Source organism: Photinus pyralis, unplaced genomic scaffold (genome assembly GCF_008802855.1).
Source record: "Photinus pyralis isolate 1611_PpyrPB1 unplaced genomic scaffold, Ppyr1.3 Ppyr1.4_LG1, whole genome shotgun sequence".
Classification (NCBI taxonomy): domain Eukaryota; kingdom Metazoa; phylum Arthropoda; class Insecta; order Coleoptera; family Lampyridae; genus Photinus; species Photinus pyralis.
Window position 1 is genome coordinate 41,693,200 of NW_022170249.1, and position 18,822 is coordinate 41,712,021.

General features: G+C 36.2%; 2 protein-coding genes across 2 annotated transcripts in view; both read left to right on the forward strand.

Moving 5' to 3' along the window:
* The window catches only part of LOC116158998 (protein Wnt-4-like), a 92,491-nt gene that overhangs the window by 65,455 nt on the left and 8,214 nt on the right, over positions 1-18,822 (forward strand). The gene's annotated exons all lie outside the window — the stretch shown is intronic.
* On the forward strand, positions 2,339-4,708 carry LOC116158999 (transcription factor Adf-1-like). Its single transcript, XM_031471888.1, has 2 exons — positions 2,339-2,737; positions 3,836-4,708. The coding sequence occupies exons 1-2, from the start codon at positions 2,605-2,607 to the stop codon at positions 4,195-4,197; spliced, it is 495 nt and encodes a 164-aa protein (XP_031327748.1). The 5' UTR covers positions 2,339-2,604; the 3' UTR covers positions 4,198-4,708.

Below are 18,822 nucleotides of genomic sequence, written 5' to 3' on the forward strand. Positions count from 1 at the left end.
TCATGTTTCGCCTTCGTCGATAGGTATTTTTGAAAGGTTAAATTTTAAGGTGACTTATAAGATACCTATGTACGGTCTAAACTCATCTCTTGCAAAGATGATCAAATAGAGTGAAAAGGACATCAAATTCTCTGCAGTTTTTCACCTGTGGACATTTTAATGCCATCAAATCTAGTTCTTTCGTTTGAATATTCATTATGTAATTTTATCTTCAATTTCCTTTCTCGTTTTATTGGTTTTGATGATACAGCAAACTTTCTTCACTCATTGCTACTCCAGTGCTAACCGCTTTCCAGTTTTTGATTTTTTTTGTTTCTTGGTCTGATGCATATTATATTTTTTTACTCTCGACTGTATTGAATCGCTGATGGATACAGAAAAATTAATCCTTGTTCAGATCCAATTGGTTGGCGATGACAATTGTGGTAGTTTTTGTTCACTTTATATCCAAATTGTTTTAAAATATTATCAAATGTTACTATTTTCATCCTCATAATTAAAAGAAACGGATTGAGTCTTTTCTTAAATCTTTATATTTCTCCATACAACATACTTTTTTGTTTAATGGAAATACCTACCTATCGTCATGTTTTGACACTTTTTGTTACTTGAATTAAGAATCTGAGCAAGAGGATACCGAAAAACTGATACTAAAGTGCGGCGCTCCGAGCCTCGTAGTCAAGAAAATATTAATATTAAAACAGGCTTCCGCAGAAAACAACGAAGCTATAATCGTTAAGTGAAGTCGGCGAAAAATAAAAATTACCTTTGAATTCTGGTCGAGCGGCCGTCTGAATTCAGAAGGGCGCGTTCAGCCTTTGCTGTGACAGAGAACAACACAAACAAGGGGTAGTGAATAGCGCGGCAATTAAAATATTGCGTAAGCAATTCTATCGTCTAACACGGAGGCAATCGGATATAAAAACTGTAATTGACACTCAAAAAGAATTACTTTATACCAGCAAAACCAAAATTTTGATCGACCACGAATGAGATAAGAGCATAAACGTGATGTTAAACTCAAGAAAAGTACTTTACGATGCTACTAATCTAATCAATTCAAAACATAAACAAGATAATATGACCCAATACTTCGGAGTAAAACAAATATCGTAACTAAAATCTTCGGTAACGACAAAAACAAAATGCGTAGCATCAGGTATAACGGAGCCATTTACAACATCGTTAATCTCCAAATGGGCTTCGTTAATACTTGCAGTTATGAACTATCTTGAAATCTCCAGGTATTATAAACAACTTCCCGGTCACAGGTAAAATCACATGTTTAATGTATGTAGAATTACATGTCGGTAATGCAGAAACTCACCCACAGTGTACGTTCGTCCACATTAATCTCGCTAAAATGGCGGGTCCACGTAAAAGGTAATCCATAAACTTAAGAGAAATAAGGAGAAAACTTTGAGGGTTGAGTATTGAGTGAAGAGAAAACCCATAACAAACGTAATAATGTACCACACCTCGTATTGTTTAAATGCAAATACATATTCGTAGAAACGATTCAATGGGGTCACTACAGACATCAGAAGAAAGAGAGTAACCACTCCAAAGGCAATATGCTAAAGCCAAAACAATAAATCCCTTACGGTAGAAACGAAGTCAGAAATGTAATGGCGTACCAAAATAACATTATGCATGTAACCAACGCGAAAGCGGAACTTCCACTGACGCGGAAGAAGTACAACTGCGCGAGCCAGAGAAGCTGTAAGAAGATAGAATTAAGTGCAGAAAGGTACAAAGCGTGCCCTCTAACAACAAGACAAAGAAGTAAATAAAAGAAACCTCCAAGACTAGGATAGCCTCTAAAGGCAAAACAAAGAACTATAGGTAATAAGAAATCTACACTAAGATATTATTATATTTACTGCAGGAATAACGAAGTACCTACGCCACCCACCAATTTGCATGAAACTCTTAAAATCCAGGATCGTAATTTGAATTCAAACTAATACAAAACTGTTCATTTAAATACAACACAAATTTACTCAATAATTGCAATAGTAAAAAAATGGTGACAGTGCCAGCGACAAGAAACAACGCATGCAAGCGATCGATAGAACAGGTTAAAAAAAGACTTAAATAAGGTTGATACTGTGAATAATTCAAAAATCAGTTGTACACTACCATGTAAATTAATCGAATACACCCACGAATACAAACACCAATCGGAAACTCAATTATTTTAATTTTCACAACCTCTTAATTTATCAAACGTTTTTTTAATAAAGTGTACTTCCCCTAAACTGACTGACTTGGAACAAACACTACTGTAATTACTTCAATAAAACGTCTCACGTTTAAAGGTCTAGCCACACATAAACGAGACGTGCACGATACGTGCACGAGACGAGTGTCGTGCGACGCTCGTTTTTAATTAATAGCACAGGTTTAAATACATTCAGCCTCACATGAACGTAACGAACACGAGACGACTACGAGATTCGGTTAACGACAACGAGCCGACGAGTTTTGTTTAATTTTTCTCGTGCCGGTGCCGCTGCGCGTATAGGTCCAGTATGTGTTTTTAGTGCAATTAGGTAGTAGGTACATAATTTCAGCGTCATTTGAATATTTACCTTTCCTAAAATGGATGTTGAGAAACTTATTGAAGAAGTGCGACGTTATCCCGTACTCTATGATCTCAGTAATAACAAATACAAAAATAATGAGTATAGAGAAAGGGTTTGGAAAAAAATTGCAGAAGATCTACAGGTAGAAGGTAAGTGAACCTTTTGATTTACTATTTTATTCAATTTTATTCTTATAAAGCTGTAGATATAATATTTTAGTCTATATGTAGATTGTGCCCTATAGGTCTGTTGCTTTGTGTTGCCATTCTACCTGACCTGCTGGAGATACAAAGTAGGTTCTAAGGAGATCTCTAACTTGAAATGCTGCATTTGTTGCTCTTCCTCTAGTCGGACGTAAGCTTTGTAAATTTTCGGACGTTTCTAACGTACTATCACCTGAATCTGATACTCGTGCAATATGGGCGTATCTCTCACGTTGTCTTATAAAATTGTGCAAGACACAGGTAGCTAATATAATAACTGAAAGGTTTTCAGGTGTGCCCTTCTTGCTCTTCTTGTATATATACGAAACTTTTGTTGAAGAATTCCAAAAGCATTTTCTGAAACTCTCCTTGCACGAGAAAGGCGATAATTGAAGATTTTTTTTCATTATCCAAGTTTGCTCCTGGATAAGGTCGCATTAAATAGGTTTTCAAAGGAAAGCCTTCATCACCAACAATTATCATGGGTAGGTCAACATCAGAACCTGGAAGCTTCTTGCCTCTTGGTATATTTATTGATCCATTTTCTAAAGACGTCCCAAGGTTTGAGTTGGAAAGTATGCCTGCATCAGAATTTTTGCCATAAGCCCCGACATCTACTGCAATAAAATTATACTAGAGCTAAAAGAACCAAAGAAAACGTCTTTTTGTAATTCCAATAAAGACTGCCGCTATTTTTAGGAGCTTGTATTACACAATGCTTGCCATCCAAAGCTCCGATGCAGTTAGGAAATTGCCACATTTTCCAAAAGTAATCTGCAATTGTATTCCATGTATCTTCATTAGGCACCGGCATAACCTCCTCTAAAAGAATGTCAACAATTATTCGGCATGTATGATGAATGATGGATTGCACAGTTGATCGACCCAATCTAAAGCTGAAAGATATTGTTTTGAAAGAATCCCCGGTTGCTAGGAATCTGGAACAAAAAAATAGTAAATTATATTATTATATTCATCGGTGATTGTTATGTAACTCATCATAAAATAACAGAGAAAATGTATATGGTTGTTTATTCATTGCAGGGGGGCCAATAACATGCAAAACAAAATGGATCCATATACGTGATCAGTTTCGCAGAATTTTAAAGAAAAGGAAAACTACAACAGGTATGGCTGCTGGCCCCGTAAGAAAATACAAATATGAAGATATTTTACAATTCATATTGCCCCAAATGTCTGAAAGAGAAACTTTATCAAATGTATCCCAGTTACAAGATGAAGATGCGGAAGGTGATGAAGATGATATAGAAGAGACCCAAGAGAGTGATACACTCCTTGCAGAAAATGACGAGTTGGAGAAGACAATAGAAAATGCTGAAAGAAACGCAAGCAATGATTCATTCATTCCCGAAGCCCATACACAAAAAGAAAAAGATTTCTGCTAACACAATCGATAAACGTCAAGATCAAAGTGCTTCATCTCAGCTGATGTCATATATTTTGGAAGAAAAGAGAAATGAAAGGCAGAAGCAACCTCCACCATCTTCTGAGCAGCTTCATCCAGTTGATGCATTTTTAAACGGCGTATCACACACATTGAAAGCCCTGAATCCAATACTCTTAAATGAAGGGAAGACAAAGATTTTTGGCATCGTTCAAGAGCTGGAAAGAAAGCAACTCCTGGATAATCAGTCAAAGGTTGTGCTACCTTCCCAAGTTCGAGTTGTTCACGTACCTCAAGCGTCACCACTAAGTACTTACTCTTCACCTAGTTCTTCTTATGCTTCCACCCCACTTCCTTCCCCTCAATACAATCTACCACTGCCTTCTCCAGAATATAATAACGCTACTCAATCAGAAATGCAGCAGAGCGACCAACACCACCAGCCACCATGGTATTAAATCATAAATGTAATATGTATGACAAGGTTTTTTTTTCAAATAAACGTTAATAGAGCGGCCATATATTACTTGTAATCAGAGTGGATATATTTAGACCTACTTCATGCAAAAAATATACGAACAAAATACTCACCTCAATCTAACTGCTAACCGCTGTTTAGGTTCAATTGCAGATCTCCAAAATGTATCTTGTTTTTTTAACTGATTTTCTACTTTTCCTAATAGATCTTGAAACGTTGCCTGTGTCATCCTAAAATATTCGTAGAACTTTGTTTCATCGTCTAGTAAATGTGGATACAGTGTTATAAATTCCCCTTCTGTATCCCTACTTTTCCAGGCATTATGGACCCATACTTTCTTCTTTGATTGAGTTTTATAATTATCCTGTTCATCTAGTGCCAAGGCTATTATAGCCAATTCAGTACTAGTAAAATTTGAAAACATCACTGAACCCTCAAACTAGGTTAGGTATACTATCGCTCGCAACGGGTCTACGTTACAGTGTGACTGGGACGTCAAGGGACGGAGCTCGTGCCGGCACTCGTATCGTACACGTCTCGTTTATGTGTGGCTAGACCTTAATTCACATAAACGGCAAAAACACGACAACGGCAAACAAAACAAAAGGCGAACGCGGTAAGAAAATCACGGCGCGGCGGCCGCAGGCTAACCGGTCACGTTACTTTCTCATGTATTTAGCACATTTACCTCCTTTTCATTCCACTTCTTAATTCAAAATACGAACATTCTCGTATTCACGTATGTCAAACAGAGTCTCCCTCTGTGGTTTCCAAACTCCCCTGCATGCCTCGTCGCCCCTCAGACGTTATCCGTCTTCTGACAATATGGCTCCTTCATACTTTTACCCCAAGCAATGTTACACAATTGACAAATTAAGTTTCGAACTGCATTGTCTTGATCATCAGAGAAAAAAAGATGCGGATGGTGGTCCGCTGGACTCAATCTTCATCCTGTTTTGTTTCTTGAAACAAAGCTCCCCCTTGAACTTGAACTGCTTCTCGCATCTGGCGTATAGTATAATCAGATTTCCTTTCCTCAGAAAAACCTGCTGATGAAATTGAATTTCTGTATTTTGTGAGTCTTTTGATTAACCCAAAGTTCCTGTCGTCGACTTATTTTCCTTGTTCGTGTCAATGTAAAACTATCCCTTCGACGAGTAGACTCATTTCTTATGAATTCTGATAGAAAAACTGACTCGAGGCTTGACTACCTTAACGTGTGAAAGCAGGTGACTGACTGGTTTGGTATGATTGGTTTTAACTTGAATGGATGCGACTCGACTGGACTGACTTGGTGCGAAATGTTAAACTTTCGACATTCAAGCACAATCGTTTCTAGACGAAGATTTTTTAGTTTTGATAAACGGGGTTGCCAAAATACCTGAGTGTGATCATGATGGAATTGCGTTTAAAAAAGCATTTGACAAACATCAAGAAGAGTAATACATTTCCGTATTCGTAGCATCAACCAATTTCAAGGGCTCTACCCAATTCAACTTTTGGTTAAATTTTCAATCGGCAGACCATGAAGTAGTAGCGTTATTTATATTTACAAATCAATCTTCACAACGTTTCAAAATTACAAACTTCACACGATGGCCAGATGTTAATACTACACGGCTTTTGAAAACAAAAACGAGTCAACTGAAGTGTAAATTAATGTATGTACCTACTTAAAATTAATTATATACGAAAATGTAGGGTACGGCAACACCTTTCCTCACAGAAATCTCATAGTGCAGAAACACAATGTTGACGGGTAAGTACATTATACAGCAGGAGTTTGTTTTAAAACATTGAGGAGAATACTGATAGAAGTAAGGCTAATAAATAAACATCAGTCGTTATTCAAACTTAAAAGTAGAACATTTTGCAATATGTGGTGTATCTAATTGTTTTGAATCAATTAATTAAGGTAGACAAGATTGGAGTCGATTTGTAAATCATTTTTTTGCAACATTAAAGAAAGCTTTAAATAAATATTATGTGTGGAACCGAATGTAAATTAAGTCACCCACAATCAATTTATGCAGACGTTCACACATAATTTCATCATAAATTAATTAAAACGGTGCCACGAAATAAATAGAAAAGTTCAAAGTCAAGGTTTTCGACTTAAGTCGAACTGTACAGGAAACCGGGTACAATTTTTTCGGGTGCACAAATAGGGTTAAAGTGATAATTTTGAATGATGCCTGTATATTTTTACGTCGTTGGGTGCGGGCATCACTCATCGAACATCAATCAACACCTTAAGGTTGTTCAAATAAACCGACAGATTTGGAAACTGTTACACCATCCATATTTACACGTCTAACATTCTTTTGGGAAAGTCGAACATCCTCTCAAGACTGCATTCACTCGACCACATAACAAATGTTTGGATCCTCCGTAATCGTTAAGGACAATTGAATTAATTTAGATCGGCTAGTTTAGAGTTTCGGATTTAACATGACAGTATAATGAGCATTATTAATATTATCACAATGAGCTCTTATAAAACGGGGGTAGGGCTCCAATTATAATTTTCATAAGTTTGATTGACATTTCATGTCATAAAAAACTCGATAAATAATAATAGCACAAAGAACATGAATAAACTAACAATAGATTCTCATAGAAATAGATCGCTATGTTTAGAACACTGGAAATAATCGGCCCTTTTTTTCTATACATAATTGGCTCGGTTATTCGAAAACACTAAAACCGTTTTCTTCACTCAAGGCTTTTTCAGACTATTATTCCATTGTAATGTGCGTGAAATTGTCAGATTTACAAAGCGTAAGTAGAGGTACACATACGAATTAGAATAGGATCAATCAAGATTGCAGAAGTCACATGAGTGCTCTTTGATCTTAAAATAGCGAAAGTAAAAGTTTAAAATTGACGTGGAAGGAAGAAAGGCATTTTTTTATATTACTCACTCTTCGTTGGCCTGTACACAATAGACATTTGTTTTGTACTAAGACAGTTTGAGGATTTATACTTACACAAAATCTTGGAAACGTGCATATTATTTTAAACTACATTTAGAGGAAGAGGAACATTGCAATGTTTGTTAATTATATTGATAAAGAAAGTAGGAAACCAAAACGAAGTAAGTTGAATCCTTCAATTTAATTCCCCGTAATTTATTCGTCGAAATCCTATTAATATGCAGTGGTATGCGGAAAGACCACCATCTCAATTCTTCATAAAGAGGAGCGCATGTTACTTAATTAATTTAGATGCACTGTTATGGGAGCAATGTGAAGTTTTACGCTACCTACTTTATTTATATTTATTAGTATAGCATGTAACCATGGTAGATCTATAAGGTTAGTGATTCAACGCATGCAAGAGAAGGAGACCCGGAAATATTTATCGAGCTAAAGGTCAGTATAGTATCTCACGGCACTCCTAATTTGAAATCAGATTCGACTACTAATCTAATTACAAATTTTGAAAACTCAAAAAGACTATCTTATCAGATATGCCACCCCACTAATTTTTTGCATTTTTAAAGGCAATAAGCAAATTGTAACGTACGACCAATTACGCAAACACAAAGTAATTGAAAATCAAAAAAAATTCCTAATCGCCACATCGCTATTGTATCCGAGACGAGATTCAAACCAAAACTAATCAATCTACTTTAAGGAATTAAATATTGTAAGGAACGAACGCGATTATGGCTACGGAGGAATAGAAATTTTTACCAGGACGGAGGAATTCATTACCATCATTAAATAGGGTACGAACTTATCTCCATTGCGATGATTTTCTTCGCAAAATTGAGCAATCAGGTTTTCAAAGTTCGGTTGGCAGATTCTACGTGTCAATAAGAAGGTTTTTAAAATGTCGGCTGTCATACTGTCCCTCATTACCGGTTATCAAAATTTTTGGGGTACCATAACGGGATATAACTTCCTCAAATGAAGCTTGAGAAATGGCGTGGTGGCTTTGCGGACGGCTCTGAAACATACCCATTTGGTGAAGAAACGGTCTTGGAAAATGCGCAAGTATTGGTTTCCTTTGGAGGAACGTGGAACTGGGCTTTAATTATTATTAAAAAAATCAAAATAAACTATAATAAACGGCATCATATCAAAGAATCACTGGAATTAGTGGTGGGCGCAAGTAGTTCCGATGAAGGGGAAGGGCATCGGCAACACGGTTACAGTACACCTCTTCGGTATTCGATCTCGAAATCGTACTGCTGCAGGAATATACTCCATCTTGCTGGAATGTAGGCAACGCAGATCGCAGACTGATGATCGGATAGTATGGTGAAATAATTGCGTTATAGATAAATTGATTCGCCTTTCTTTGAGTGTTTGGAAAGCACAATGTTGAAGTTCACCCCAAGTCTATTTTTGGTTCTTTCGGAGGAGTTTGGTCAGTGGAGCTGGGGCTACGATGTTATAAAAATTCGGAACGAAACGAAAGTACCAGGATGTTACTTCAAGACATCTTCTGATGGTTTTAATTTTGTGGGGCGTCAGTAATTGTCTGGATCGGTTTCAAGACGTGGCACAAATATTTCAGAGACGGACTGCAAAATTGACATTTTCGGCGTTAATTTTCAGACTGACCCAACGGAGACGCCGGAAAACTTCTCCCAAGTTTTGTAAGTGCGCAGTGCTCCAGATGTGGGAACGTCTGTGGCTATCAGACAGTCCAAAAGCCGTTGAAACGTGGCTGGTGTGTAATCCAAAAGGCATTACTTTAAACTGAACAAGTCTTCGGCCGGCTATGGTGAAAGCGGTGATGGGTCGACTTTCCTTGGTCAGAGGCATCTGCCAGTAACCTTGTTTCAAATCCATGCTCGAAATGTAGCGGATTTGACGAAGGCGGTCAAGAATCTCATTTATGCACTGTAACGGATAGGCATCTTCAATAGTAACTTCATTGACCTTACGGAAAATAATACAGAAACACATCTTGCCATCTTTGTTTCAAATCATGATGATCGGCGAACTCCACGGACTTTCAGACGGCTCGATGATATTTTCGGCCAGACTGCCATCCACTTCTTCGTTCTTGTAATTCCGCTTCTTCGACGGCGGATACTGGTGAGATAACGCGACAGGGAATACATTGCTGAGGAACAGGACTAACTCGAGGAAATTGCCAAGGAATAAATTTCAGGTTTTCATGTTGAAGTGTAGGTTGGTTCGGGAAAGAAAATCATGAGCATGAGCCTGATGTACCAGATAAAGGATTTCGTGGTTTGCAGAATGGGTAATTACCATATAAGCGCTATGGATATTAACAGGTTGGTATGAAAAGCGCCTGGCTTGATTTTGGTTGGCATTCACCATAAAGTTAGCGTCACCACGGTGGTAGCAAAAGTTACCGGTACCGTTGATGCGATCTATTTTCTTATTTTAAGAGGGACGGCATTTATTTCAGGGAGAGAATCAATTGTAACCTGAAATCCACGCGAGTTACTGTGAGCTGGTTTGAATTTTTTTGATTTGTATAAAAGAGGGCTGGGTTAGTTTTAGAAATTTGCATATTAATTTTGCTTAAAGTAACTTTGATATTCCTGAAGAAATCGACCTATGAAATTTAACGGGTACTGGGAAACTTCTGAATAAACATAAAGCACGCTTCCGCTTACTCGACTTAACGTTCACTTATAACAACTAACTTTCTTCTTAAGAACGTAGAACTGGCAACACGAACGGCAAATTACGCTCAAATACGGCTACGTTTAAATGTCCAAAAAATTCGATTCACGTCTTCCATCAAGAGACATACATTTAACGTCCGGTTCGCTTATTTAAAATGTTTTCCCTTTCCATTTACTTCCTTCCTTCTTCCTTTACAAAACAATGCGCCGTCGAATAATCTGCACCTATATTAAAAAAAACTTCGGCGATAACAAGTCTTTATCTTTAAACTAATTAGCTTTGCAGCGATAATACAACTTTTTATCCTACGACCGGAGAAATAAATAAGTAAAACAGGTTGGTGTGGCGAAGTTGAATTGAAGCTTGACTGCGGCACTAAGGGTCCCTAGTTCTAATCCGGGTTCGGGCATGGGTGGGTGGGTTGCCTAGGCTGAAACCCCGCCTTCTCATAAATAAAGGTCAAAAATAAATAGAAAATAAAAAATAAACAAAACAATTATTTACACAAAATCAAATATCAAATAATTAAATAATTCGGATACATCAACATTGTCCTCCAATTGAACTAACACGATCGAAATTGTGTCTAATCCAAATTCGAACCAACATTTCACGTTAACAATAAACAAATTCACATACAGGGCGAGCCATCATTACTGTAGATACCTACCGAAGTAGGTCGACGTCATCCAAAAAAGATTACGCGCTTGAAGTTATTGGGCCAATATTCCGGTGGGTCAGCTTTTCGGGGCATACTGTGGAACGGGTTTTCTGGGAGCCTATTCACCGTAGTGAAATATTGCGGGGCCGAACATTGAGAGCACGAATTTAGCTGGGGCCGAGTTTTCTTAAGGGCAAATTTTCTGAGCTGAGCCAATGATGCTATCCTAATTTAGTTAGAAAAGTAATGTCAATTGTGCTATAATTAGTGATTGTGTCTATCGTCGCAAAGGACTAATATAGTAATATCACCTGCTACACATAGCAGTATGCTTGTGATAGGTGATGTTAACCTACATGTGTTTAAGCAACGCATCATCAAAGAACTAATTGTTCGTAGTTTTCCATCGATTCTCACAAAATGGGGACGTCTTTAAAATGGATCATTGTTAATTTGAATTTGTCGGAATGAATAGTGTTCTGCTACTTGTAGACAAACATCGTTTCTGCGTATCTAAATTTATAAGATAGCTGTGCCAAATTGCGGTTTCTATGAATCTTACAAGAACATAGTATAAATATATGTCCGAAGAATGTCTATGGTCGAGCGGGCATACGTAAGTAGTGCCATTGTTCTGTCAATAAGACCTTGAATAATGTTCAAAACATCCACAACTTAGATCTTTTTTTTGGTGCCAATGATTCACATTGCCAACTTCTTCCATTTCGCGTTTCATAATTTTAAACAAACTAATGTGGTGCAATGAATGTTGGAGTCTTAAATATAAGTGTAAATCCACATAAATTTGTAGTTAATACTTTTATTACTTATTAATGTTGAAGAATAATTTGTTGTTTTTCATTACCTAAATCATATTCTACGATGAACGAGTACTAACTTAACGCAATAAGTTTTAATTAAAATAACTTTAAATGGTGAACATTTATTTTCAGAACGCACCTGCTACATGCAAATTTATTGCTGTCATCAGAACTTACCCATTCATTTCTGTGATTCAAGTGTATGACTACTTAACGTAAACAAGTACACCTATACTAAAATGAAATATTCCTTTTGACAGATATATTAAGTGATACACAACATATAGGAGAAACTTACATAGCAACCATCGTTCTTGTATTGTATAGGGTCGATATGGGTCATCTCCTATGACTTCAAAAGGGAACTATAAGTGAGTGGTTTGAGATATTCAAACACGCCTGTGAAAGACACAAAAACATTTGCTGACAAGTTCGGGAAACTTCACTTTGTTTTTTAAAAAAACTGGACTCAATAACAGGAACTAGTATGATAACAAGATGAAGAAAATTCTCGGCGGCTGCTCTGACGGTAGAAACTTTTAACTTTCATTAAGACAAACCGTTTCAATAAAACGAATTGTACCCCAACAAAATTCAAAAGGCGTCGCGAACTAACAACAGCAGCTCCCTTTTTTCCCTTACCTCGCGTATTGAAGGGAACACCACTTCCATCACAGAATAAACTCCTTCCTCCGGTATTTACAAATAATGCGATAATTCGAACGCCGGCTGCGAAGGAACGCGTCCCCACTTACGCCGAAAATAATGCGCCCATCGTTGACCACCTGTATCTTTTGTTATCAGCTCCAGAACACGTGCTCTAATTAACTTACATCCGATAACAAAACCTCTCATCGCAAATAACCAGATGTATCTACATTTGAACACGTTTTACAATGAAAGACAATAAATCTACAAAACCAAAAGGAAAAAATAAACATTCAAACGAAATAAACCAATTTTGTGCTTATTCGTGAATCGAGTTCAAATTTCGCGAGCACAAACTTAATTACATTACATACAGTGCGTTCGAGATGAGAGGGTCACCTCAATACCTTTTTTATTTGGACAGATACGAAAAATTTGTCAAATATAAGTTTATAAGTGTAATTACGATTACACAGAAAAGACCTATCAACAAGTTTTCAATAATTGAATCAAGAATTTCTCCATTTCTTGTATATCCACCTAGTTATCCACCATATCCGTATTTCACGTTGTCGTACGAAAAATTGATAGTTCTTTTCAAATGTCGTAAAAAACATAGACATTGCATTTGAAAAACAAAAGTTGCATCGATGTCTGCTTAAACCGGAAGTGATGCCGGACGTTTCAGTATGCGATCGGATAGATCGTAATGTAATGTATATTTGAGAAATCTTTCGTATCCCGCCAAGTAGAAGAGATATTGAGTTGCCTATCTTATGTTGAACGCACTGTATATGGTTTTTTATCTTTATTTTTATCCAGCACGTTCGTTTTTGCCATTTGACTTCTCTAACAGCAGAAACGCATTTGACTTTCCAGAGTGGGAAGGGAGCCACGATGATTGTCGTGCACCAAAGTCCATGCCCAGCATGTTACGCTAATGTTCAGGGTTAATACAAGAATATTTACTTTGTTTCCATTCGGAGCTCGAACGAATTGTCTTCTAAAATGGTCGGTAAGATTGCAAGCTCTTAAAAATGTGTATATCGTTCCTGGTTAAATAGATAGGGTAACTTCAAGGCACATTTTGGCTTATAAAAAAAAGCACAAGTTATTCAACTTTTCAGTGAGAGATTTTTAATGAACTAAATTCATGATTGTATGATCTCAGATCTGTTAAAATCTTTGGAAATCAAATCTTGATATAAATCTTCAAGCGGAATTTTAGTAATTAATTTAATGTGTAATTATAACTAACATATACAACATTGCGACCGGCCTTAGATTTCAGTACAGAAATTGAAAACAAACATAATTCCGGATAAATTTCTTTCATAACCTTAAAAATCACTAAAATTCGGACCCAAAACCATTTATGATAAAAGGTGCAGGTAGGTACAGAGACGAGGACACAAGATAGTATATGTATAGACAGTAAAAACACTCACATATCAAATCTTTTATTACTCAAGGAGGAAATCTATCACTTCTTGTCAGAATTTGTGTTTTGTATAATACTAAGCTTTATGAAAGCGTGTCAAGTTTCAAACCTTTTTTCCGATTATTATATTGGCTTATTATACCCAGATAAAAATTCAAATTACAACCTTCGAGATTATATATTTTAAAGTGCACAAAAGCAGTGACCGCATAAGTATCGCTAATAAGCCTATAAAGTATTTTACGATTATATCTAAATTAATAATACGGTAACAAAAATCTATGCTAATTCGCATGTTACTATAACGTTAGGCCATTTTGTTACCTCGAAAAACAATTCTCGTATTTTATGTGTTCAAGTCCCGCAATTCCATATGAAAGTTATTGATACCAAAATTCTTTCTTTTGCTTTTAGATTTTCTACTACACGTTCATTACCATTCCGCTAACTATTGAGATTGTCCGTTATCCACGTTATTTAAAGTCAGATTTATCTAAATAAAGCTAAATCCTGTGCAATTACATTTATTTTTACTTTTGATGTGATATTAATTGCGAATAATTTGATGAACGTTTATGATACCTTGAGAATGGCATATGCATTAAGAAATAATAAACGAAGTTATTACAATCTCGTTTATTTAATGTAGTAGTTGAAATGCTATAAGCTTCCACTTATTTTACATTGAAAGAAGTTATAAATTCTAATTTGAAATCGGTTGCTGTCAGCAACGGTGTCATTTTTTATGAGACTATAAACTTGACATTTTATTTTCTTTTAATATCTAAAATATGATTGGAGAGCTCATCTCCACCTTATAATTATTATTTATCGGATGTCTGTGTTGCTTTTTTTTGTTACTTTTGTATTATAATTCGATTGTTGGTTCTCTCTGGATTTAATTGGAATGATAATGGTCTTATGAATCAGCAGGTTCTTGTTGAAACAAGGAGCAATTATTCTCGTTTACTTGATGTAAATATTGAGAAATCGTACCTTACCTAACGGAGGCTTGTTTGTGAAAAGCATTGTCGCGTGCTAATCGTCTGCAATTATTTATCTTGGGTTTTTAAATTATCGACTTTCATTAATGCTTTGTGTCCAGTTCATTATTAAGATTAACGACATGAACGACAAATCAGTTATGTCAACGTTCTTGTAGTGTTGACAAAGTTGTTTTGCGTGGTCTCTTCCTTTTATTTGAGTAGCATAGAATATTCTACTATATTATTTATTATATGTATTTCTAAAATTACGAATTTGTAGTATTTGGCAGTTAACTGCTGTACATATTGTAGGACTATTCGAATCAACTCTTTGTTGCTTTTGCTTAGAATCAACAAGTTCAAGTTTATATTGATTTTACAACTTCCGGTACCGGTATTTTGACTGATTTCCGGTTTCGCTACTTGACCTTCTAACAGGACACAGGTTTGCGCGTACTCTAAGACGAAAGCTTCCGGTAATAATGTTCACGAAATTTAAAATCGCAATTCAAAAATCATCCCTTATAATTTAAACTGATTCTATTCAATTTCTTAGGGTTTAGCTGATTTACCTATCTCGCAATTTCACCAGTCCTCGCAACTTTACGGCGTCCGAATTAAACTTTTCCGTGCAACCACTTCACCGTGACGGCAATCGATACTTTTTACGTACTTACTATAGCGGTGTCACGCGTAATTTCTTCCGAACTTTTTTTGACACTAGCCAAATTTTTTGAAAACAAGTTTTTCATGTGCCATCACTAGATTTTTGATGTGACAGGCTGTGATGCAAGAATAACTTGATAGTACCATTGACTTATAATCCAGTTAAATTGTATTTTTACCAGGAACGTTGTGGGGTAGTTTTGATTTCTTTGATTCTATATGTTTTTTGAGGTGCTGAATCCGAATCTGAGGTTTGCTAACAAAATTTCATGACGCAACATTGAAAAAAATACAAAAGAAGTTGAAAAAGATATTTTTTTGGCAGTTTTGTGCTTACAACTGGAAAACCATCAACTTTTCGAAAATAACCTTCCTATTCAAAATCAAAGTACATAAAATTTCCTACAGATTCCACTATTTAGTTTTTTCCTCGATAAACCGTTCGGGCTCAAGCGCCAGTTGAAAATTGGCGTATTTCGGCTGTCTCCACAAAACATAGTTTTTTCGCACTAAAACCCTAAATTAATATTAAGCGTTGTCAATAAGTGAATTCCTTGCATTTACCTATTATTATTTGAATTTTATATGTAAATGTGGTTTTTTCTCATTTTCATAACGTTCAAGGTGTTTATTGTAGTCCAGAATTGTATGAAAAGTTAATTTCTAACGAACAACAGTATATCATATTATTATATTATTTATAATATATAATACTTAGTATTATACTGTGCTATCTAAAACTATTCCCACTCTCTTCCGAACCAGATAAAGAAATCACAAAACCCTACCGTAGCATGTTTGGATAATTTATTATTGTTGAATTTGGGAAAGTGGCGCTGTGGTCATTATTAATTCAAAAAATTCAAATGGCAAAAGGGGTATATTGATTTCCTATTCAACGACATTATCCCTCTTACTCCGGTGTTCTGAAGAATCACGTACTCCTCGGAGTGGGGTAACGTAGGTTACCCCAGCCAACAACTGAACCCGATTTATTTCTTTTCTCTTTACATGTTAATCAGCAACAAAAAACGAGTTCATGATTTTGGACTGTCCGTCCGTTCATCTGTGTAACTTTGTGCGCTTGTGTATGTATGTGTATGGGAGGAGGGCCTCGAGACTGCAAACGTAGGTACACGGGGACGTAATGGGCCTTCGCTCATCTGTGAAGGAGTGGGAGAGTTTTATACCAGACGGAACACTTATAAAATCTTTTGAGGAGACCGGTAGACAATGAAAAGTACGGATTTATATTTGCACAGAATAATAATAAAATAATAATAAATGATGAGTATTTGCGGATACAGCCGAAATACGCCAATTTTCAACTGGCGCTCGAGCCCGAACGGTTCATCGAGGAAAAAAACTAAATAGTGGGGTCTGTAGGAAATTTTAAGTACTTTCATTTTGAATAGGAAGGTTATTTTCGAAAAGTTGATAGTTTTCAAGTTGTAGCACAAAACTGCCAAAAAAATATCTTTTTCAACTTCTTTTGTATTTTTTTCAATGTTGCGTCATGAAATTTTGTTGGCAAACCTCAGATTCGGATTCAGCACCCCAAAAAACAGATAGAATCAAAGAAATCAAAACTACCCCACAACTTTCCCGCTAGATGCCCGTTTGAGCACAAATGGCCTGTATTATTATTCAATGATAGTACATAGGTATCTAATGCCGAAACGCTGAATCATCTAAGGGTAAGACATTCCGTTACCGAGATCTCGATCGATTTATAAAAGGCCTCGAACGAACAGATAAGCGGCCTATCGAGAATTAGTGAAACTACATGCGTTCTTTTCAAAATCAAAAATTTGGTAAAAAAAAACAAAAAAAATATATGCTTTTACAGTTTTGAACCAATATCCCGACATTCATAAATTATCGACTTCCCGAAACGGCATTGAGCTTTCAGACTAAGCGATGCGGGAAAGCTCGATAGTACGAATATAATGCCGAAAACCCGAAAGTTGTACGTTAGTCCTTTGGAAGTTCTCGTTCAGTTTATAAAAAGCTTAAAAGGCGTCCGAACAACCGACAGTTAGTTAGTGAAAGCTACTTTTTGAGAATCAAAAATGCACTATGTCGAATAACATATGCTTTTATCACAAACTAGCTAATGTATATTGTTTACTAGACTCTCGTTATTACTAATATGCGTAACATACCCTTTTCCGTATAAACCGGGTTTTTTAGGCAAAACAGAGTTAGCGTTTACGATCTTAAACACAGAAACTATAATAATTTATAACATAAGGTATGATCAGGATCCGATTATGAGACTAAAGCATTAAAGGCGAAAAATTTAGGTTTCTAGCATGCGTCGTTCATAAGGTATGGATATAGGAACTTGTAAAAAAAGCGTTGGGGAAGGTAGTCAAATGTACCCGTTGACATGGGAAAGATGTGAAAATGTACAACTTAAACGAATAACTTTCTTACTAAAAAAAGAGTAATTGGGTCGTTTAATGTTTGACTAAAAATGTACACAATCGATGAAATTGAATTGTAGATGTGAAATGTGAAACGTAACCAGGTATTTGTTAATTATATTCAGTTCGAATCCATCCTAGAAATACGGCAAATTAAATTTAGTCCTGTGAAACTATGAAATCAAGGATTGAAATTAAGTTTACCAATTACGCAACCGCCGGCTAGTAAATTATATTAAATGTAGTTGAATGAATCATTTTGATTGCTTCTGTTATAATTGACTTATATTTCAAGCACTTCATGAATATACATTGAAGTGTTTTAGAGAAAGTTCTACTGGGTCAGGTTGGTTTTGGAATGTTTAAGAACATTTCCGCTCTAATACCAGGTCGAGATTCCGTGGCCAATCGGTGCCGAGTACTGCCATTTATACTGTCGGTAGTAAGTACATCGAAAATTAAGGGTCTCAGTCAACGAAAGAGAAGTATGTATCACCGCCACATCCGGACTCACACTCACCAGCGCCTGGGCATCCAGGTTTGGTGACCATGAAACATAAAATGTCATCCAAAGTCAATCAAACCTGACCCAAAAGTTGGAAGATCGGTGATGTCGTTTTCCCAATGACGAAAGCTATTAATTCCTCAATGTATGTTGGCATACAGTGCCATCTGACTATTCTGGAACGTCGCGCCCGTACGCTTTCTAATTACCAAGGAAGATAATCTAAATTCCAAAATGTTAAGTAAGGAATAAACCTAAATATCTCTATAATGTCTTTAATTTAGCATCTCTGCGCTACTTCAAATAAAATAATTGGCAGACGACGACCTCTATTGTAACTACAAGCACAACGTAAAATCTAGCGTCCTAACAC